The sequence below is a fragment of the Fundulus heteroclitus genome, unplaced genomic scaffold (assembly GCF_011125445.2).
Source record: "Fundulus heteroclitus isolate FHET01 unplaced genomic scaffold, MU-UCD_Fhet_4.1 scaffold_57, whole genome shotgun sequence".
NCBI lineage: Eukaryota > Metazoa > Chordata > Actinopteri > Cyprinodontiformes > Fundulidae > Fundulus > Fundulus heteroclitus.
Genome location: NW_023397000.1, coordinates 1,263,809 through 1,288,567, shown reverse-complemented (window position 1 = coordinate 1,288,567; position 24,759 = coordinate 1,263,809). Strand labels below are relative to the sequence as shown.

Sequence of the window (24,759 nt, the reverse complement as noted above, 5' to 3'; positions counted from 1 at the left end):
TGTGAAAGTGTTTGAAGGAGGCTTTGGATAAATGACACATGAATGGGAGTTTTGATAAGAACACTACTTACACCTTGTTTCTGTTCCTCCACAGAAAACAAGGCCTGGTGTCTGCCAACCATCTTCACGGAGCATTTTACTGGGAAGAAATTGCCTGAGCCAAAACTGAACACTCACTGCCATCCAACTCAATCGTCTTGTTCAAGCGGAGGAGAAAGAAAAGGACTTAAGAAGTTGGGGAGGAACAAATCACAGAACTATGATTTTTTTTTTTCATTTTTGCAATGAAAGAATAGTTTTTTTGAGTTGCTTCAATGACATTTCACCAAATTGGTCAAGCTTGCCCATTAGTTTTTCCGTTTCACCTTCTCAGTGACTTCAAATTAAACCCTCTGTGGGTTTATCATTTTCATCAAATGATGTGGCATCCTCTTGTTCCTAACATACTACTCAATTACATCAGTATGGATGAGTTTTTTTTCCCCTCAGTGGAGTTTTAACATGTTTTAAAAGTCTTCTTTTAATCTTTTTGAGAAGTATGTTTCTGTGGATAAACTGGATTTTATGTAGTGCCTTGAAATGACAATTGTTGTGAATCAGCACTATATAAATAAACTGAATTGAATTTAGTAGTGACCAACCTTAATCGCCTCCACGGTGAGAACCAACGCATCTCTCTGTAGATGCCATGATTGGCCATTAGCATCTTAGGTCTGATCAGTAGGATTTTTCTATAGGAAGAAGAATACAGATTTACAGTTTGTCCTAAACAATCAAAATATTTTCTGTTGCTGAAAAATGTGATAAACATACTAGACATTTGTTAATTAAGTATAAATGGGAATAACCTGCTGACAAACCTGTTAAGAAAGAGCACACGGCAGTTGTAGCGCACATTGTGATGCATGACGGGCCTAAGAGAAGCACAGGAAAAAGTCACAATCTGAACATGGGGACATACATACATGGCCAACATTTTCACATTTTCTCACCTGTGAATTTTTTTATTGGATTTTACGGGATATAAGTACATAATTGTGAAAAGAAGGAAATGGAATCCCCTGATCAAATACATTTCAGAAACAACTTGCTGCATTTACTGATACAAATTATGTCTCTTGCAGCTTTGTGCATCTAGAGACTCAATTCTTCTTAGTAAAATAGTTCAAGCTCAGCCAGTTTGTCATTAACCTGCTAGGTGACAAACCTATGGTTTAGTCTCAAGACTTGCAGTCTGAAATAGGTTTTCTTGCAGAAGTAACCACTCTTTGTCGTCTTTCATCTACCTATTTACCTTCCAGAGGATTAACACCCAGAAATCTAAGACTTCCTCACAGACCAGACACAGCCAATCAGATCAGGACTCCATTGATTCTCTACTTTGTCACTCAGCACTGGAGAATTCAAAGGCTGTGTGCTGGGCCACCTTCTCTTTTTTGTTTACACACGACTTTTTATCATCCCACAACTCCAACAAAATCATCAAAGTTTCAGATGACACCACAGTGTTAGGGCTAATTGATGAAGATGATGAAAGTGCCTACAGAGAGGAGGTACAAAGAGTAACTGACTGGACTTTAGAAAATAACCTGACACAAAACACCAATATGGGGAAAGAACTAATTGACTTCAGAAAAAAAGAAGGAGCAGCAACAGCCACTCGTTGTTAATAAATAGAGAGTGGAGTAAGTCTCCAGTTTTACATTCTTGTGAACACATAATTCAGGGGACATCACATGGACATTAAACACCACCTCACTGATGAAAAAAAGGCTACAACTACTTTTACAGAACACCCACGACCTTTGGTCCATCACATCAGTTTTGTGCAGATGGTGTGTGAGCATGTGAGCCCGAACAAGCGCTGTAGATGTTTATACTTGACGGGGAAGTAGGTGAAGGATTCTCCAAAAACTCAGGTGGTACTCAATATAACCACTGGAAATGCAGTAAACAAGATAAACACCTAAAATGGCAGCGCACTGGATCAAAAACATACATGACCAAGAGTTGGTGTGTTAATAGCAGCTAAAAAGAAATAAATATCAGAAGAATATGATACGTTTGTCTGTTACATATAGAAAGATATGAAGATGGTGAATAGAGCCTTCCTGTAAAGCTGATGCTTTAGATGCGGAAATTCCCTTCAGCTACTTTTGGATGTCTCCGCACCAGTTTGATGAGTTGCTTCATTGCATAAAACCTCATGTGTCTCAACATACACACAAACTCCCTGAGCATTCACTTGACCCCCGTGAGCAACATGGCATGTGCACACTGAGGCTTCATTGTCCAAAACCTGAGATTATAGCAAGTCAGATGGCTAACTAAAAGAATAAAATTACAGCAATAATTTATTTTAGATTATTTAGTTTAGACTCAACTGATCACCCGATTACGCGAAAAAGACAAAAAAACTTGGGACTTTTTTTAAGAGCTGTAAAGTATTGCTTTATTTTAGAGTAGCGGTCCTGCGAAAGAAGAACAGAGAGACGCACATCTTTCAGAGTTCAAATTTTATTGCCATTAAATTATTTTGTTTTAATTATGCAGTGAGATTTAGCAAAAGCCTGTGGTACTGTGCAGCCTCTCTTCCGTCAGTCTGTTCCAGGGCAGCTGTGACTACTAACATAGCTCACCACCATCAGGGTGTGAATGTGTGCATGAATGGGTGAATGACTGATTGTAGTATAAAGCGCTTTGGGGTCTTGGTACTTGCTAAAGCGCTATACAAGTACAAGCCATCTTTTTTTTTTGGATCACAAAGATCCAAAGAGTCCTCTCAGAGAGCTCATATTTTAACCTAAAAATTTCTACCTACCTAGGAGTCTTAGTTTAAATTAGATCAGATTCAGATCGCTACTGAGAGCAACTCGCCGCTGAGAGCAACTCTGAGTGAGGAAATGACTTATACATTTTTAGTGAGGAGGTGTGGTTGACCCCGTTGCTAGGTGTGCTGCTGATAGTACAAGAAAAAAAAAACCACAAATGCGCTCCTAGTAATGCAAGGAGATAAATAAGACTGGATTAACAAATTGCTTGCTGGGGTGATGAAAACTAGCAAAACTTGTTTGTCACACAACAAAATGTTTTAAAGCATCTATTTAGATCCTCATAATTTTGATTTGTTTATTTTAACCCGCCAATGCGCACTCACCCGTCAGCATTTTACTGGGATTCCCTGCTTGTATAAAGCAGTCAGCTTTGGCAAAAAATTATTTCTTTGAAAAACCGAACAGTGGCACGCTTGTACAGTTATTCCAGAGGGGAAGGAGAGTTGAAAGTTAAATTGGTCCCCGGATCAATGCACAAACACAAGGGTTTAAAGCATATTGTTGCCTCTTTCTCTGCACTTCTTGGTGATTACACACCAGCCTGAAAAGTGAGCGCTCCGTGTAGCAATCAAAACGAGGAGATGGCATCACACAAACAAACTCAGATAACCAATTAGGCTAATACTTCTCACCTCTTATATACACTCAAAAATATAAACGCAACACTTTTGGTTTAGCTCCAATTTTTTATGAGATGAACTCAAAGATCTAAAACTTTTTCCACATACAAACTACTATCAGTAACTGGTCACACCAGATACTGAAAAGCAACGTAAAACCCTATTGTTTTTCGTTCGTTTTTTCATTATTTATTCTTCTTCTTCTTCTTATTATTATTATTATTAGGGTTCCAAGTCCGCAGTGCAGAAAGAACAGTCTATGCAAGGCATAGCCGTTCGTCTGCTCTGTGAGCAGAGAACCCTATTGTTTTACGTTTGTTTTTTCATTATTTATTCTTCCTTATTATTATTCTCCATTGAAACGCGTTGTGCGGCCCACGCGGACTTGTAACGAATCGATTGAATCAGGTATCCAAGTACAGAATGTGCACCGCTACTCAAACCCATAAATTCAGACCCCTCAACAACTAGGGGGCGTTATAACAAAGAACAATGCGTTTCGGCCAATAACTTCACATCACTTTGTTTATTGGATGATTCTGCATCATAAAAGGGAAGTGGCACACCCTTCATTTCCTTGCTACTTTTCGCGCTACATGGCTACAAAAGGCTAAACCTTTCTTGTTAAACTCCAACAGTTTTTGTGCAATCCGCGCAAAACTTCATATATAACCGTGTAATGGACAAATAAAAAAATTTCAGGATGTATTCCTTGAATAAGGTGTAACAATTCTCTCACTGCAAGTTCTACACTGTTTTTTTAAAAGTTTGTAAAATGGAGAAATCAATGTATTTTTCACAAATATTGTTTTATCCCAATGGAAATTTGCACATTTGTAAATCACATGGAGACTAAATATGGATTTCAGTTTGGTAAAAATACAGGTGATTTTGACCTATTTACAAGACATTGAAATTTACGTAAACAAGACTAGAACGGTTACAATTTGTTTTCTCTGAAATTTTTTGTTAAATAGCATGAAAAAAAATAAAGTGCTTAGAGAAAGCACTCTTGGAGATTTGTGAATATTTTCAGAATTTTAGGGCAAACTGTTGATTTTTAATGTAGTTATTTTAATTTAATTGATATAAAACATTTTGTAAAGATGGAGTCTGCCCCCATCTAGTGGTGAATATTTTCTATGCACAATACTTGTCTGGAATAACTCTGGTAGTTTTAAAATATGCAATGACCATTCCTGTATATCTCCCACCTTTCAGCTTCAGAGGCTTGGCATCCTCCTGGACAGCCACCCATCCTCTCCTTCACTTTCCACGTCCAGAACATCGGCTGGTTAACTATCATATTTGCAGCATCAAGTTCTTTCTTCACACTTTTGCCAAACTGGTTCACAGTCCACTTTACAGTTTCAGCTCCCTTCCCTCCATGTCCTCCAGAAAACCCTCCATAAACTACAACTAGACAGCAGCTTCACCATTACACCATCTACTTCACACCTGAACATTAACTTCACTGGCTTCCTGTCACATTCAGTGTAAATTAATCCTATCAACATACAAGGCCGACCACAACCAGTACAAAGCAGGAGACATAAACAACACTATGATCACGTCATACATTTTAATTTAACACCGGTCGCTCATTACAATAATCAGTCTCTGCTTTGCCCGTTATTGCACAGCAATTAATTATCACAACTCCTGAGTATATAAAAAGGCTTCACCTAACTATTTTAAAGTTTAATAAAACTGCTAACTTTTAGCCCTGTGACTGGAAACATGTCCAGGATGGACCTGTGTCACCCGCCTCTCGCTCTCTGACTGCTGGAGAGTGAACAGCCCCCCCACCACCCTGTGTGACGTCAAGCGCGTTTCCCCCACTGATCTCTATTTATTCACTGGATTGCTGATTTGTCCGAAAAACTGAAGTTACTGGCCGCCATCTTGCTACTCCCTACTCACAGAATCCCATAGGATTTGGTTGCAACAACAAGCAGTTTTCTGGCTGTGTGAAAACGTTTCACAGGTAATTCTACAGTCAGTGGATGTACTAACACTATCAACTACAAGGAAATTATGTGCTGAAATATTTATATGTTATATATATATATATATATATATATATATATATTAGGGCTGGGCAACGATTAAAATATTTAATCGCGATTAATCGCACTGATTAATCGCGATTAATCGCGATTAATCGCATTGTATTTACAAACTCCAAGAATGAATTCAAAAGTAGTGTAAAGAGCACTTTTATTTTAATGTTCTGCTGCCATATGAACAAAAGTGTTGTAACATTTGTAGCACTTATCAGTAACACATATTTAGTGTAAAGCTCAACTTAAACATGTAAAACAAAAAATAGCAATAATAATAAATTAAAGCTTATTGCCACTGACAGGGAATTATTTATGGGGAAAAAATCTACCAAAAACAGGCAATTTCTGAGGTAACAGCAGGGAGCAGCATTACCATTTTATGTTTAATACCAAAGTTTAACTTGGCAGTGGTTACAACTAACTTGTTTCTGTCATATTCCATGCTGGAAGAACTTTAAACTGAAATGCTTGCTAACTCGATATGCTTGCGTTGCTTGCGTTTATTTGACGTTGACACGCGGTTTTTTGTTGTTGTGCATATAGTGAATGGCAGGGAAAAACAGGCAAAAACACATGGATACTTTGAAACGAGAAGCGACTTCACCAACGGCGTCTAAGCAGACCCCCCCGCTCAGCTCCGCTCCGCACAAAACTTGTTCCGGCCGCCAACTCACCGCCTCGCCTAAGCGGGAAACACCGCCTTCCGCATGTCGGCTTTGTTTTTTTCCGGCCAGCACCTTTCTTCTTCTTTGAATCCGAGGCTTGGCTGACAGCGAGGTTATTGGCGCATTATCGCCACCTACTGTTCTGATTCAAACCCCTACACCGCAGCAACAGACCTTCACAAAATAAAAGCATCTGAGCAACATGCGTTAATGCGCGTTAAAGAAAATATCGCCGTTAATAGTCTAATGAGTTAACGCGAAATTAACGCGTTAACTTGCCCAGCCCTAATATATATATATATATATATAACATGCAAAATATTTCAGCATATTCAATTCAATTCAATTCAATTTTATTTATATAGCGCCAAATCATGAAACATGTCATCTCAAGGCACTTTACAAAGTCAAGTTCAATCATATTATACAGATTGGGTCAGATTATACAGATTGGCCAAAAATGTCCTATATAAGGAAACCAGTTGATTGCATCAAAGTCCCGACAAGCAGCATTCACTCCTGGGGAAGTGTAGAGCCACAGGAAGAGTCATCTGTATTGTACATGGCTTTGCTGCAATCCCTCATACTGAGCAAGCATGAAGCGACAGTGGGAAGAAAAACCACCCATTAACGGGAAGGAAAAACCTCCGGCAGAACCGGGCTCAGTATGAACGGTCATCTGCCTCGACCGACTGGGGTTACAGAAGACAGAACAGAGACACAACAAGAGAAACAAAAAAGCACAGAAGCACACATTGATCTAGTAATCTGTTCTACATTAGATGGTAGTAGCGGGTGAGCCGTCTTCTCTGGATCATGTCACAGCTAACAGAACGCCAGACCAGGTGTACCTACTATGAAGAGAAAAGAGAGAGAACAGAAAGTTAAAGCAGAAATGACAACACATAATGCATAATTGAAGAACAGTAGAACTCAATAGAGTGAGAAAATTAGATCCTGATATACTCCAGTAGCCTAAGCCTATAGCAGTAAAACTATAAAGGTAGCTGAGAGTAACTTGAGCCACTAGTTATAATTTTTGTCAAAAAGAAAAGTTTTAAGTCTAGTCTTAAAAGTAGACAGGGTGTCTGCCTCACGGACCAAAACTGGGAGTTGGTTCCACAGGAGAGGAGCCTGATAGCTAAAGGATCTGCCTCCCATTCTACTTTTAGAGACTCTAGGAACCACCAGCAGACCTGCAGTCTGAGAGCGAAGTGCTCTGTTAGGAACATACGGGGTAATCAGAGCTCTGATATATGATGGAGTTTGATTATTAAGGGCTTTATACATTAGAAGAAGAATTTTAAATTCTATTCTTGATTTAACAGGAAGCCAATGAAGGGAAGCTAAAATTGGAGAAATATGATCCCTCTTGTTGATTTTCATCAGAACTCTTGCTGCAGCATTTTGGATCAGCTGAAGGCTTTGAACTGCATTTTGTGGACTTCCTGATAGTAAAGAATTACAATAGTCCAGCCTTGAAGTAACAAATGCATGGACCAGTTTTTCAGCATCACTCCTGGACAGAATGTTTCTAATTTTGGCGATATTCCGGAGGTGAAAAAAGGAAACTCTGGAAACCTGTTTAATATGGGATTTAAATGACATGTCTTGGTCAAAAATAACATCAAGATTTTTTACTTTATTACCAGAGGCCAGGTTAATGCCACCCAGATTAAGTGATTGGTTAAGAAGTTTATTTTTTGAGGACTTTGGCCCAAAGATTAAAACTTCGGTCTTGTCAGAATTTAGATGCAGGAAATTTAAAGTCATCCAGCTTTTGATGTCATCAAGACATGACTGCAGTCGAAGTAATTGATTGGATTCATCAGGATTTATGGATAAATATAGCTGAGTATCATCAGCATAACAGTGGAAATTAATCCCATGCTGTCTGATAATTTTGCCTATCGGAAGCATATATATAGTAAAGAGAATTGGTCCAAGGACTGAACCCTGTGGTACTCCACAGGTGACCCTAGAGTTTGAGGAAGATTTATTATTAACATGAACAAATTGGAATCTGTCTGACAGATAAGATTTAAACCAGCCTAATGCTTTCCCCTTAATCCCTACAGTATGTTCAAGTCTTTGTAGGAGAATATTGTGATCAACTGTATCAAACGCAGCGCTGAGATCTAACAGGACAAGTATAGACACAAGTCCATTATCTGAGGCCATGAGAATATCATTAGTGACCTTCACCAGAGCTGTTTCAGTGCTATGATGAGCTCTGAAGCCTGACTGAAACTCCTCAAGTAGGTCATTACTTTGTAAATGTTCACAAAGTTGATTAGCAACTACTTTCTCAAGAATTTTAGATAAGAAAAGAAGATTAGATATAGGTCTGTAATTTACTAACTCATCTTGATCAAGAGAAGGTGTCTTAAGTAAAGGTTTAATAACAGCTACTTTCAAAACCTGTGGTACATATCCATTTACTAAGGATAGATTAATCATGTCTAAAATAGTGCCACTGATCAAAGGGAATATGTCCTTAAACAACTTGGTTGGGATTGGGTCTAACATACAGGTAGAAGGTTTAGATGAAGCTAAAATTTTAGATAGCTCAGAAAGCTGTACTGCTTCTAAACAGTTCAAACACTGCGCAGATTCTAAAGATTCCTCCAATGCTGCCTCACTTACTGAGGACGAGGTAATCATGTTTGGGAGTATGCCAATTATTTTATTTTTAATGGCATCAATTTTATTTATGAAGAATCCCATAAAATCATTACTACTAAGAGCTAAGGGAATGGATGGATCAACAGAGCTGTGGCTCTGGGTAAGTTTGGCAACTGTACTAAAGAGAAATCTAGGATTATTTTTATTCTCTTCAATTAATGATGAAAAATATGCTGCTCTAACTCTGCGGAGGGTCTTGTTATACAACAATAGTCTGTCCCTCCAGATTAAGTAGGATTATATATATATATAACATGCAAAATATTTCAGTACTTGATAGTTTTAGTACATAACATAAAAGTATATGGCATTTGACATTTTAAAAGTCTTAACCCCTCCCTGAACATAAAAAAATCTTCGTTGTTCGATGCTGTAGCGCACATATTCCCTAATAACTGGGGGAAATTAGGGAGTACCAATATGGCGGCTGTTGGCTTCACATCGACGTGTATTATATACGGCCAATCAGCATCCAGTGAATAAATAGAGATCAGTGGTTTCCCCATCAGATACGGCTTGACGTCACACCTGTACGGAAAGGATGGGATGTTAAATTTTTTAAAAGTTTAATAAAATTGCTCAAAGTTTATCAGAAAAAAACATAACTTGCTTTTAAATATGAACATTTTCAATTAGCAAAAAGTTATTAAAATATTGTGTGAAGTTAAATATTGTTGAAAATAATCTTGGCTGTAGCATGTCTGTCTGGCAGGTGTTTTTGGGTTGGATGAGTCCATAGATCCACAGACAGGAGGCTTTCTCAGCTGTTTCTAATACAACTTGTTTTTACAATGTTGCTTCACATCGTGCTCCACTCCGTGTTAAAAGTAATGACCTACTTGAGGAGTTTCAGTCAGGCTTCAGAGCTCATCATAGCATTGAAACAGCTCTGGTGAAGGTCACTAATGATATTCTCATGGCCTCAGGAAATGGACTTGTATCTATACTTGTCCTGTTAGATCTCAGTGCTGCATTTGATACAGTTGATCACAATATTCTACGATATCTGTTGGACAGATTCCATTTTGTTCATGTTAATACATCTTCTTCAAACCCTAGGGTCACTTGTGGAGTACCAAAGGGTTCAGTCCTTTGGCCAATTCTCTTTGATATATATACATACTAGGGCTGTCAAAATAACGCGTTAATTTCGATTAATTAATTTAAAAAAAATAACGGATTAAAAAAAATAACGCAGATTAATCGGTGAGGCGCGCCTCCCCTGCGGGGGCGCCAAAGAGTCACAGGGGAGGCACAAGAAGACATAGAAGAAGACAGCGCTGCGGCTCAACTATTCGTGCTTTCTGTTTGAGCGCGCAGGAACCAATCCAAGCACGCAGTGAAACATCTCTCAACACTCAAAACCGGTCTGGCACGGTCTGAAAAACTCTTCTCAACCCACTGTCCTCGCGGTGAGTTCCACCTCTGCTCGTGCGCTACTTTGCTCGCGCGTACCTGCTCGTTCCAAGCTCAACACCAGCTGTGCGCTCCCTCGGCTGTTAAAGCCGATCACAGACAGTTTTTTCTCCATCCAATCAGAGTATGGCTTGCAAATACTGCATTCAGATGAATTAAATCAAAACGCTGCAGCCTTTGGCAGAAATTACTAAACATCACCGTGGGATTGAAGAAAAACAAATAAAAAGTGTCATATTTTAGCCTAAAATATTTAGGCTAAAGTATTTAGACTAATATATTAGAGTTAGTAAGTGAGGTGTGAAAAAGAGACAAAATGTTTTTGTCTCTTTTCTTTCCAGCTTCTGGGAGGTGATGGAAAAGTTTATTCTGATCATAATCATCATGAATGTCATCATTATTTAAAGAGCACTTTAACACGAGGTAAAACAAAATGCCAAACATCAGAAATACATCAGATAAGAGATAACAACTAATAAAATAGCAATAGGTCTAAATTGTGTATAATTAGCCTAAAAAGTAGATTGGAATATGGAATATGTTGACGTCTGTTAAATTCAGGTTATCTTTTTTTTATTATTATTTCAGTTAATGTCTCCTGTTGACGTGAGTTCAGTTTGACATTGGCATCTGTCTAGTTCAGTTTGTCTGCTGTTGAAAACAGCACTTTAATGTATCTAATGTTGATTATTCATTGAATCATTTGAATTTAAATATTTAAAATACTTTCACAGTAAAAATTATATGCGATTAATTTAGATTAATTAATTACAGAGTATGTAATTAATTAGATTAATTTTTTTAATCGACTGACAGCCCTAATACATACATATATATGCTTCCGATTGGCAAAATTATCAGACAGCATGGGATTAATTTCCACTGTTATGCCGATGACACTCAGCTATATTTATCCATAAATCCTGATGAATCCAATCAATTACTTCGACAACAGGCATGTCTTGATAACATCAAAACCTGGATGACTTTAAATTTCCTGCATTTAAATTCTGACAAGAAAGAAGTTGTAATCTCTGGACCGGAGTCCTCAAAAAATAAACTTCTTAATCAATTACCTAATCTGGATGACATTAATTTGGCCTCTGGTAATAAAGTAAAAAATCTTGGTGTTATTTTTGACCAAGACATGTCATTTACATCCCATATTAAACAGAGTTTCCTTTTTTCACCTCTGGAATATCACCAAAACATTCTGTCCAGGGGTGATGCTGAAAAACTAGTCCATGAATTTGTTACTTCAAGGCTGGACCATTGTAATTCTTTACTATCAGAAAGTCCACAAAATGCAGTTCAAAGGTTGCAAAGGTTTTCCGGTTGCGCTTCCGGGCAGCGGCTAGGCGTACAGCTCCGTTACAACTCGCGGATATTTTCATAAAAAATGCCGCCAAACTCGCTACAAACTTCTCATCTACCCAGCCGATCAGTGCATGACCACCAGCGCCTGCTGGAGCTACGGTCATGTAGTGTTTTTGGACTTGTAACCACTACTACGCTCGATTGTTTACGTGGCTTCGAAGTACTACGGGTACCAGTCCCGGGGGCCTGTGAAGCGGCAGATTCGACAAGCAGCTCACGCCGGTGGAGAGCGAAGCGGAAGAGGTGTAGCCGGCCGAAAAAACGTGGCTGCCGCGGATGCTTAGCAGCTAAGCTAAAGGCTAACCCTTACATACGAGGCTCTGATTACCTCGTATGTTCCTAACAGAGCACTTTTCACTCAGACTGCATGTTTGCTGGTGGTTCCTAGACTGTCTAAAAGTAGAATGAGAGGCAGATCCTTTAGCTATCAGGCTCCTCTCCTGTGGAACCAACTCCCAGTGTATCCTGTTGTCGATACACTGACAGTACTTACCTACTGTCTTTCAACCAAACTGAAAGGCTTTTTTTCATCCCTCCAACATCTTTATCCTTCTCCCTTTTCCTTTTTCTGTTTTGCGCCCCGCATAGCTTTTTTTTTCTTCTGCCGCTCCATCTTGTTGTTAAGTGCACTACGAGTGGGAGTCTAAGATTTAAAAAAAGATGGAAATAATAATGCGACTGAGTGCGTTCTTTTAGGGGCGTGTACCCAAGCCACCTGTGTGGGAAGGGAGAGCGATAGGAGGGAGGGTGAAGGATCAGAGGGCCGCATAATCAGTGCTCTCTGTTATTGACTCTGTTATTGATCATTTTATGTTGTTAAATATAGAAAGTGCCAACTAGAAAAAGGGGTCTCTAGAGGGGTTTTTGACGCCCCCTCTAGTGCAGCGCCCCTATGCGTTGCATAAACTGAATACCCACTTTTTGTGCCACCGTAGATAAAAAATATACACACACAAAACGTTCTAATTGCATGCATGTTAATATGAGCAGGAGCTTCATTGAGTATGTGTACAAATGCTTTTGGATACACTTTATTGCAGTAATAACTATAAGAAACAAGACCTACCTTGAGATGTACCATTGCCTATGCAATATTGGAGAACTGTTATGGTAAAATGCATAGAAAACTTCAAACCCAGAAATTCAGACTCCTCAACAACTAGGGGGCGCTATAACAAAGGACAATGCATGTAACCACCAAACTACTGGTCCCACACTCAAAAACTTCACATCACTTTGTTTATTGGATGATTCTGCATCATAAAGGGAATTGGCACACCCTTCGTTTCCCTGCTACTTTTCGCACTACATGGCTGCAAAAGGCTAATCCTTTCTGATTAAACTCCCCCTACAGTTTGTCCGCGCAAAACTTCATATATAACCGTGTAATGGACAAATAAAAAATGTTATGGCGGCGGATTTTTTTAATTTTGACTTTTTTGAAAAGTGATGCTAAAATAAGTGATTGTTAGCTAGCTAGCTCTAAATGTAATTGCTGATTATTTTAAAACCGTAACAGATTTTAACATGTCCTTCATAACCCATACTCCAAATAAGATTTTGCACACGTGTCCCGCATTTGAGAATCGTCCATCACTAGGGGGCGCTGTGATGTCAAGAAATCTACTATGCAAGAATGGCTGATTGGATTTTTACAAAACCTTCTTTATTCCCTTCGAGTCATAGCCCTGAACTAAAGTATTAAATATAGTAATGATTGAAACAAGTGGGCGGGGCCTATTTCCAAAATGCTGGTGAAGATTCTCAGTCATCCAGGTCATTTTCATTCCAAAAAAAGTAAAAAACCAAACAACTGGACTTGTTTTCCGTAGTAGAAGACGTTTCGCTTCCTCTCCAGGAAGCTTTCTCAATTAAAAAAGTTTGGAGTAGTGTGGAGTAACAAGCTTTATACCATTGCCAAACAAAGGCCTTGTAATGGCTCAGATAACATGCAAATTCAACCGAAACAGGTCCACCCCTTAGTAATAGGCGGTCGTTGAAGTCATTAAGCCAGCAGATTGAACCGAAACCGGTCCACTCCTCTGTAACGGGGAGTCGTTAGGGTTGTTATTGGCTTGGCTTACAGGAACAAAGTTTTGATCACCTGAATGAGGGTGAGAGTTAAGGTGATGATTGGCTGGAATTAATCCTATAGCTGTGTTGTAAGTTTTTGAGAGTTGGAATCTAAGTCCTCCTACTCTGTTTAAGGCTGGGTTTTCTCTCTTAACGTAGATGGCATCTCTGATGTGTTTCTGTCCCTTGTGCTTCCCTTCTGTTTTAATCGGCACATGCTCGGTTCGGTGTTTTAAGGTTCTGATGACCGAAAGTTTGTGCTCCAGTGGGTGGTGTGAGTCAAAAAGAAGATATTTGTCTGTGTGTGTGGGTTTCCTATATACTTCAATGTTGAGGTCACCAAAAGTGTGAAAAAAACCTTGGTCTGTTTGACAAAACTAGAAAAATTCACCTAAAATCAATGTTTTGGTGTAATGAGCTCAGATATTCAGGATGTATTCTTTGAATAATGTGTAACAATCCTCTCATGTATTGAAGTTTTATAAAGTTCCACACTGTATTTTGTTTGTCATTTGGAAAATGGAGAAATCAATATATTTTCCACAAATACATACCCAATTAAATAACCTACACTTTCTAAAGCACATGGAGACTAAACATGGATTTCAGTTTGGTAAAAATCCAGGCGATTTTGATCTATTTACAAGACATTGACATTTACATGTACAGAATATAAGGTTTAATATTTGTTTTCTCTGAAACTCTTTTCTCAATGAGTATGAAAAAAATCTAGTTCTTAGAGAAAGCACTCTTGGAGATCCATGAATATTTTCAGAATTTTAGAGCAAACCATTGATTTTTAATGAATTTATTACATATTAGGGAATAACATCAAAAAATATTTTCCAGAAAATTAAGCATTGCTGCCATCTGGTGGTGAAACAAATATTACACAACTGGTTGCCTGATGCGCCGGAACTTTGTGGTTCACACGGACCATAAAACACGGTGCAGACTGCACCGTCAACCAAAACAAGACTGAGTAATAAGACTGTAAGTAACGGTGACTGGCGAAACAAAAATGCAATTTGTATAAAAAGCCTGTGCAGAGTGGGAGACGATCACAAGCAAGCAGAGTGGGAGCCGGTAAGAACGATTATGTACTCTGTGACGGATTGGCGCCTGTTAGAACTTGATTGCTTCCGGACTGTATGCAACTAGCATTAGCCTAGCCACGGGCTTATTGCTCAGCTGATGCAGCTTGTATTTCATTCATTGTTGTTTGGTTCTTTAAAATAACATCTGTAATGTCCTGTGATCTTCTAAAATAATGCATAGATGAATTGATTCATTATAAAATATAATGGGGTTTTTCAAATGCTATTTTTGTTGATTTAATAGTAATTTGTATAAGTTTAAAGTTACAACATCTTCCAGGTAAACAGGTAATTTTAATGGAATATTATGGGTATTATTATTTCGCAGCCGAGTGCGAAACGGCCGGGATGAAAATCAGTGCCTCCAAATCTGAGACCATGGCCTTGAGCCGTAGAAGGGTAGAGTGCCTTCTCCGGTCTGGGGAGGATGTGCTACCCCTAGTGGAGGAGTTTAACTATCTTGGGGTCTTGTTCACGAATGAGGGGAAGATGGAGCGGGATATCGACAGGCGGATTGGTGTGGCATCTGCTGTGAAGCGGGCGCTGTACCGATCCGTTGTGGTGAAGAGAGAGCTGAGCCAAAAGGCGAAGCTCTCGATTTACCTGTCGATCTACGTTCCTACCCTCATCTATGGTAACGAGCTTTGGGTCGTGACCGAAAGAACGAGATCCCAGATACAAGCGGCCGACATGAGTTTTCTCCGTAGTGTGTCTGGGCTCTCCCTTAGAAATAGGGTGAGGAGCTCGGTCACCCGGGGAGGACTCTTCCATGTCAAGAGGAGCCAGTTGAGGTGGCTCGGGCATCTGGTTAGGACGCTGTTATAAGAATTATTATTCTGAAGTCACTATGGCTGCACACCACTCGGACAGAGGAGGCCTGGAGACCTGATGTCTATGTATAAGATCCACTGTTTGCTGATTGCAAGGCCAAATGCTGCAGCTGCTGAGGGATACTATTGTTTACGATAGACTGTCTTTGTTTTGTCTCATGGGAAGGTCACTGTGCAGTATTCGGGGAAGCCGGAAAAGCGAGACAGGCAGAGACAGGGCAGACGCAGACTGCAGTGGGACCGTGGGGTGCGATTACTTTCCATCTATGTGATCTCTAACCTGACAACACCCAGATGCATGTATCGCTCCGCCTAGCTTCACTCACATACATCTGGGACCTCTCCATAGGATTTGCCTTTACTGAAGGCTGGGCCTTATCAAAACTCCTTGCATATGATTGGATAAGCCACATGTCTGTCATCTTTATCGACGTGCTATTTCAACCACTCACACCGAAGCTAACCCGTGACGCTGATGAGACCGACGCATAAGCAAATTCCTGCGGGAAACACTGTAGTGGCACACCTTTTATTGACAGTGAGCTGACAGGAAGAGGGGGGAACACAGGCGGCAAAGCGCCGCGGGTCGGAGTCGATCCAATATGGTTCGCGCTAACCGCTAACCGCTCCGGGGCGCGTCCGCGTTGCGCGTCCGCGTACGCGCCCCGGAAAACAAAACTTGCCAAATCCGGTCGGGAGAAGGGCGAAAACATGGTTTCCACCAACAAAAGCCTTCAGAGGCGTTCTCTGATGTTCTTTTAATGAAACAATATCAGATAGATTGGACAACACGGAAGAAATAGCAGCATCAATGCTAACGCTTGCTTCCTCGATGCGAGCCGCCATTGTTGTTGGAATCTCATGGTGACTTCTCCACTACGTCACATCCATGAAACACCCGCCCTGCGTCCTGATTGGCCAGACCAAAAATTTGGTTGGGGAAATCACTTTCAATGAGCCATGTCCCAGATGTATGTGAGTGGAGCTAGGCGGAGCGATACATGCAGCTGGCTGTTGTCAGGTTATGTGATCTCTGCTCTGTTTCTCAATAAAAGTGCTGGAACTATATCACCGCCGTCTCTTCATTTAGTAAAGATGGGAACTCAGTTACTATTGTTTAGAATTCCATCTACTTCTCCCATAACAGACGCCTCCCTGGTGAGGTGTTCCGGGCACGTCCCACCGGGGGGAGGCCCAGGGGAAGACCCAGGACACAATGGAGGGACTATGTCTCTCGGCTGGCCTGTGATCGCCTTGGGATTCCCCAAATCCCAAGGCGGATTATTATTTCCACATTTGTTTACACATTGTGTAAACATCAGGGCGTTATGATTAATGATTTAGCCATTATTGGCCAGAGTTTAACATTTTATGGCACCAGGAGGTTTTCTTTCCAATTCTGAGAAGTGCTTGAAAAATAAAAAATATTTTTTGTACAAGCATGTTTTTTATTAGTGCCATTTATTGCAAGATTGCATATTAAAATGCCCAAATAGTTTTTTTTACACTTTCAGAAATAAAAGGATAAAATATGCAAATAATCTTGAATTATCTATTGACAATATGCGATTAATTTGTGATTAGCTTTTAATCGTTTGACAGCCCATATATATATATATATATATATATATATATATGAAGGAATATAAATAAATATATAGATATGAATATAAATATAAATAAATATAAATATATATATATATATATATATATATATATATATATATATATATATATAATCTGGAAAATGTTCTTCTACTTTAATCAGCCTGAGTCCTTTAGTTTTTTGTAAAAAAAAATCTTAATTTCAGCAGGAGGATACAGATTCTGCTGATCCTGACTCAAGGGCAGGCTACCATCAGACTCCAAACTGCCCTCTCTTAACTCAGAGTTTTTGTGCTGCTGTTAGCAGGTTCAGAACTTTTCCTTTTCTGGGACATTTTCAACAATTCCTCATCAAGCATGTTGTCATCTTCACAAAAACTTTCACAAAAAACTTCATTGGCTCTTTTTTCCTTTAAATCTGCATCAAAACTACTCACAGATTGATCATGTTTCTTCTCACTATCAGTGATATCAATTCCATTAGAGCAGGGGTGTCAAACTCATTTCTATATAGGGCCACTTTGGCGTCATGAAGTCATTAAAAGGGCCGGTTGCACGTGTATAGACGATACTTTTCATTTCGTAATTTCCTTCCAGTTCACATAGAAGCATAAAAAATGCACAGTAACATAAAAGTAGCAACCTTAGGGCCAGTTTATACAGTTTATCTGCAAAAAAAAGTTGATATTGGGGTGAGTTACACTTACAGGAGGCACAGATTTAGCCACTTTATACACTTTAAAAGGATATATCTACTTTATGACATGATGTGCCTTTTTTTGGCTCTTGAGGGCCGGATTTTTTTACCTATCAGGTAAAAAAATCCGGCCCGATAGGTAAAACCTGATAGGTTTTACCTATCAGGTAAAACCTATCTGGTTTTACCTGACCAGATAGATTTGCTCCGCATATCCATCTGGAAACCTTCCGTTGAAGTAATTTTGGGAAGGGGCGAAAATACTGGTTAGCTGATTGGCCTATGTTGGTGATAGACGGGCCAAATAAACCAATCAGATTCGTCGTCAATCTGTTACGAGCGACGACGAAAACACAACCACAAGCCAAGCTACTCTTGCTGCTGCAGGTAAAGGCTCGTTAGCTCAGCAAAGAAATACTCTGTAATTCCGATAAAACTTGCTCGATAGCCACGCTAACGCTAGTTTCATCGGCTGAAGCCGCCATGTTGTTTAGACTGAACTGTCGCGCTTCTCGTTGCGTCACACCTCAACCCGCCTCAAAGCCAACGCTGATTGGACGTTCGTTTGGTGAACGGCTCCAGCAACATCAAGACCCGCACCAACTACCGTGAAACCACCAATGGCCCCATGGCTCTCTCCGGTTGCACCGCGACCCGCCTCGGCGGCACTGCGGTCAGTTTTAACAGCACCGCGATTCCCCGCAGCGGTTGCATGGTCCGCGTCGGCGGCCCAGCCGCCCGCCTGGGCGACATCGTGGTCCATCGCAGTGAGCCCGCGGCCCGCCCCGGCGGCACTGCCGCCCGCCTCGGCGGCATCGCGACCCACCGCAGCGGGCCCGCCGCACGCCTCAGCGGCACCGCCGCCACCTCTGCCCACCTTGGCGGCACCGCCGCCATCGCCAGCATCAACCCTCTGTGTATTCTTGAGCTTTTCTGGGCACGATCGAATTATATGACCTTCTGTACCACAACCAAAGCATTTCATGTTCTCAGAAGAGGCATAAACCATATAATTAAATCCATCCACTTTAAAATTAAAGGACAAATTAAGCTCATTAGCTGTGTCTGTCCTTAAGGATCATAAATACCTGCCTTCTATGACACACGACATGTTTAAGAAGCACAGATTTACAACCTAAAGAAACCATCTTTATGGGTGAAACTAGCTGTCCATAGCGTGACAACTCCTTAACGAGGAGATCATTTTTAATAAACGGGGGTGCATTAGAGATAATAATCTTTTTAGCTGGACTGACCAGCGGGAGAACCGGTGTGAAAGTATCATGAATGACGACGCCCCTTTCAACCAAACCATTAACTTTAGATGTGTTATCAAGAAAAATAACAATCGCACCATTCATACGGGAAGCATATTTCACACTATCACAACCTACAACTCCTCCAACAGCTAATGCTGCCTCCTCCACTGAAACAATTCACTGTCGGTATGAGTTTGACAGCATGCCGACGTGTCAACTTTTCAAACTCCGCACCGCTCTCCAAAACGGGCATGATTCCAAAAGCCAAACCGAACCGGTAGAAAAAAAAACTACCGGATCAGCCTGAAGCAATCAAAACTCAACTTATGAACAAGTAACAGTGTGAAGAAAAAAATGTTTAAAACACCTTACAGAAAGAGAAGAGATAGAATGAAGACTCAAAAAAGCACTCACTTTGACACTCCCGTCCCCAGCTCCATTCACTCCGCCATTCACTCAGAGAGAGAGAGAGATTATGTGAAATAAAATGTAAAAAGGGCATCTGGGTAATTTACAGAGCAACAACTTTAATGCATTAAGAGAGAAAATAATAAAAGTTACATTTTGACCAATTTTTTGGTATGTGGAGGCCTGAAATATTTTTATTTGTCAGAGGGAGGAGCAAGAGAAAACATTTGAGAACCACAAGTCTTTTTTGTCCAATGGGAATCTTTTGTTTTTAATTAAACACACATTAGTTCACTAAACACTATTATGGCTTCACACACTGTGGGTTGCTGTTTTGGACTTGATTTACCCTGCAAAAAACCTTGTTTGTACCCACAACTTGCCCCTAAAAGCATGTGTATGCTGTTTTCAGTTGCAGAATAAACAATAACAACATAGCATTTAACAAAGTTAAACTTCTGAGCCATTTGGCTTTCGTCATGATCCCTCATAGATAGATCATATACATGTTGGAAGAGGCAAACTTGCTTGGTGGGGGTTCCTTTGAATTCCCTCATTGTCAATTAAACTTGCAAGTGCAATCCACGGCAAGTTACAAAAATACAGAGGTGAGTGACCTTGCGCCAAGACAGCAGGGTTGGCGCAAATGTATCACTTTTGGCACATGCACCCTCAAGCCCTGCTCACTGCGTAACAGTAACAGTGTATTAACCTAGCCCCTTGTACTGCTGTTCCATTGAGTGTCCTGACCTCTGGAATCCTCAAGTGGTAATTCTTTATGTGCAAGGAGGATTTTTTTCTGGTAAAACTCAAGAGCATACACTTTTTATTTGACAGCAGAATTTTATTCTTTAAAGGGCCTCAGTCGCCTACTGACTATTACCCCGTTTACACTACACTTTTTTAACCGAGCCGAGACCAGTCCGAGCTCGGTAATCGAGATAACTCTTGAGTGTAAACGGTCAGCAGACTGAACTCAACCAAGCTAGACATAACCGGGCCGCGCTAACTGCAGACCAGTTCCTGGTGTGGTCTCGGCCTGATTCTTTCTGTCCTGGTTATCTGATAACGAAGAGCACATGAGCAGACCACGTCATCCCCTTACAGTCAGCTGACTGTCCGCGGTTTTTCCAGCATGTCTGGCTGCACGTCCCGATTCAGACAAATTTCAGACATTCATAATAATACTAGCTTCCTTACCGTGCCACACGATTTCCAGAGATGATTCTGCTACGCAGTGTGATGAACCTCAGTGTGTGTTGTTGTTTCCTGCGTCTGTAAATCCTTATTAGACATTCATTTGTTTTATCCACGTCCCAAAAGCCGACTCTTTCCAACCATAACATCCTGAATGTTACGGGCGCCGCCGTTTTGATTTGCTTTGTCCCGCCTTCAATCCCAGAGAACAGTAGTACCGCAGATCGCCACTAAGAGGCGAGGAGCAACCAAGGAACCGGGATAGAGGGATGTGTAAACGGTCATCAGAACGAGGCTCGGCTTGATTAACTGCTCGGACTGGTCTCGGCTCGGATCGGTTTAATAAGGGTAGTGTAAATGGGGCTTATGGGTCAGTAGGCAACATAATCATGAGGAACGCTGCTGGGTTTGGACATATGTTCAAAAGACAGTCATTGAGACCCTTCACAAGTAGGAGAGGCTACAAAAGACAACTCCTGAGGAAGCTGGTTGTTCAGATTTCTATATCCAAGTATATTAACAAAAAACTGAGTAGAAAAAAGAAGTGTGGTAGGAAAAGGTGCACCAACAACAGCCTTGAGATGATTGTCAAACAAAACCCATTCCAGAATTTGGGGGAGCTTCACAAGGAGTGGACAGACACATGGGTTAGAAGTGTCCTATCTGGGCTAAGACGAAAAGGAACTGGACTATTGCTCAGTGGTCCAAAGTCCGGTTTTCAGATAAAAGTAAATTCTGCATTTCAATTGAAAATCAAGTTTCCAGAGTCTGGAGGAAGAGAGGGGAGGCCCAGAACCCACGTTGCTTGTAGTCCAGTCTGAAGTTTCTAGTCAGTGATGGTTTGGGGTGCCATGTTATCTGCGAGTTGTGGTCCATTGGATTTTCTGCAGTCCGCAGTCAACGCAGCCATCTACCGGAAAATTCTAGAGCACTTAGTACTGATGTTTTTTTCCCCAGCAGGACTTGGTACATGCCCACACTGCCAAAGGTACCAAAAGCTGGTTCAGTGACCATGGTGCTCCTGTTCTTGATTGACCAAAAGGGCTGGGTATTGTTAAGAACCTTACAATTTGATTTGGTTTTGATTCTTTGGGTCACAACTCTATACAATATTGATACAATTTGATATAGATTTATTTTGTGATAAGTAGAAGTACACGATTTAAGAGTACCTGTTGTTAAATTTTATATATTCATTTATTTACATTTTGTCCATATAAACAGCCAATGTTTACCAGTGCATTTATTAGATGACTTTTCAGGTCAATATACAGCATATGGCGCATATTGATGCTCCGTGCAGGTAGACCTGTCACGATAAACAATAAATCAATTAATTGCATGATACATTTTTCCCCTTGTGTGTTTCTCTCCTCTCTCTCTCAGACTGGATACCAAAAGGTTTCATAACGGTGCATCAGTGCCTACTCACCCCTTCCTTCTCGTTTCGTCAGTGTAAGAGGAGTTAAAACTTGTGTCAGGTAGGCACATGCTCAAAGATTAGCATGAGAGCCAGAGAAACACTAGTTTTTAAAGAAAATGGAATTGGTGTCAAAAGCCGAACACGACCACTGCAGAGTGGGAGTTTTATGGATTTAAGCCAAATGATGGCAGCCGACCGCTTAACCTGTCCGAGGCAGTATTTCGAGAGGATATACAAAGGATAAAAAAATTATTATCATCCAACAAAATTTGTTATTGTGACAGCCCTACGTGCAAGGTGCCCTTCTCAACATTTCACCTAAACAAGTTAAGAGTCGGATCAGTCACTCACTGGGTGAATTGTAGACTGATAAACTGTCAATTTGTACTGAATTTGGACTAAACTGAATTGGACATAACTGGATACAAATTGAACTTGTTTGCCTCGTAAAGTACAGGTCTATTTCACACTCAGACTCACATTCCAACATCACAAATGATGTCCTGAGTAGTTGGGGAGTCCAGAAGAGTCTTCAAGACTTCAAAGCTGTGAAGCAGTGTGTCAGACTCATAGAAGTGGTCTGCACAGCCATACCCACTGTCAGAGAAAAGAGATTTTAGGAAAGTTAAAAACAAAACAAAAAAAGATCATTCTAAAACATGCTTTATTACGCTGTGTTTAGTTTTTTATGATGAAATTTGGGCCTCCTCAGTAGAAATTAAGATTATGAATATATATTGCAGTAGACAAATCATAACACCGAGCAAAATCGTAGCAAAATATTACTCGTTTTTACTGCTTTGCCAGACACCATAACATTTATCCTGCTTATTGAGGGCTCTAAGGTTTCAGAGGGAGCTCTTAAGTTTTTACAGCTATGAACATTGCATACTTTCAGGGTCTCAACCAGGGGCCACTCGGGCCACTCTTCATTAATGTTTTACTCCATTATCACCTGGGGTCTTATCCATAAAACGTTGCGTGGAATCCATACTAAAAGTGTACATACAGCAATAAAAACATATTAGTTCCACGTCCCATCTGGAGGAGACCCAGAGGGGGACCCAGGACACGCTGGAGGGACTATGTTTCTCGGCTGGCTTGGGAACGCCTTGGGATTCCCCCGGAGGAGCTGGCCCAAGTGGCTGGGGAGAGGGAAGTCGGGGCCCTCCTACTGAAGCTGCTACCCCCCCGACCCAACCCCGGATAAGTGGAAGAAGATGGATGGATGGATGGTTCCACCTGATGTTCAGCCCTCTATATGCCCATATTCAACCTTCAATGGTCAATGCAAAGCATCTCATGAATGTTAATGTGTGTTAAAAAAAGGTGAGCTGAACCTTTTTTTTTTTTATTATGGTGACCTGGAAACCACGGAGAAAAATTAAAGAAACTCCGGAACATTTTCAAACAGAGACGTTTATTAAATGAGAAAATCAGAGGTAGAACCCCAGATGTTGCCCACGTTAAAATAACTCTTTAAAAATTGAACATGCCTATCTGAGGCTACGTGCTCAGATAGGCATTCAGGGGAGGGATGGAGAGTAGGAATGAGAGGTTCTCCCCACAATAAGACTCCCCGACCCCCAATAAATAAATAAAAATAAACACCACAAAAGCATTTTAGGCAGCTGATGGATGTCAAGTGCTGCACGGGTTTGAGCGCTGTGTGCACTTTTTCTGCACTCTTTCAGCACTTGGAGGCGGCTGTAGCCACTTTCCCCTGTAGGTTTTAGCAAAATTCAATGCTCAGAGTCTAAAGCAGTATATTGGCCAGTCATCATCATCACCAGGAAATATGTGATCCCTGAAACCGTGCTTTCTCCTAATTCTCCCTTCAAGCTCTTTCAATAATGCCAATGCATCCACCGCTCAGCTTTACGCATGCATGTGTTTCACTGTTTAAAGCAATTAAAGTGATTGCCGCACACCTTGTCACAAAAATATTGTAATCTATGGAGCACATCACCCTGGTGATAATCAGGGAAAGGAATGCGATGGTAGAAAACCCTGATAAAAAGCTGTGCAGACTTTTATTTAAGATTTAAGTTGGCTTTTGGGCATTTTTATTTATTTAAAAGGTCCTTTTGCAGTTTTGAATGTTTGTGATAAAGTTGATCTATGATCAAACTCTGACAATGGGGTGAAATTGAACGTTTTAGAGGAATCATGATGCAGTTTGGTTGCAACTCACTACTTTACCATCTGCATCGCCAATTTCCCCTGTCTCCAAAATGAGCATACGTCTGGGTTAGAGATGCCACGAGGAAAGCACATTTTCCTGTCATATTTTTGTTATAGATCCAAACTTTGCGTGGAAAGTGGCGTGTGCACGTTTCAGGCCCCATTTTGTGCATACACAAGCTTTATAAATGAGGCCCAAGAACATTTTGAGAGGATGCAGCCTACTTCTATGGCTCCTCCCTCTTGGTTCCAACTCTTCCACTTTGATTAGCAGGTGAATTGTGATTTTCTCCATAACCTAGATTTCTTTAATTATGTCCATC

The 24,759-nt window shown here is 40.6% G+C and overlaps 1 protein-coding gene across 3 annotated transcripts in view; it reads right to left on the bottom strand.

Moving 5' to 3' along the window:
* Window positions 1-24,759, bottom strand: part of nadsyn1 (NAD synthetase 1) — a 143,791-nt gene that overhangs the window by 87,105 nt on the left and 31,927 nt on the right. For 2 of the 3 annotated variants that reach the window (XM_012856022.3, XM_036133090.1), the window contains exons 3-5: window positions 22,733-22,849; window positions 861-914; window positions 642-731 (exon numbers count right to left, since the gene is read on the bottom strand). In XM_012856022.3, the coding sequence (XP_012711476.1) occupies window positions 642-731; window positions 861-914; window positions 22,733-22,849 (261 nt within the window). The remainder of the gene's footprint in view (window positions 1-641; window positions 732-860; window positions 915-22,732; window positions 22,850-24,759) is intronic. The other variant, XM_021312588.2, reaches the window with a different exon arrangement.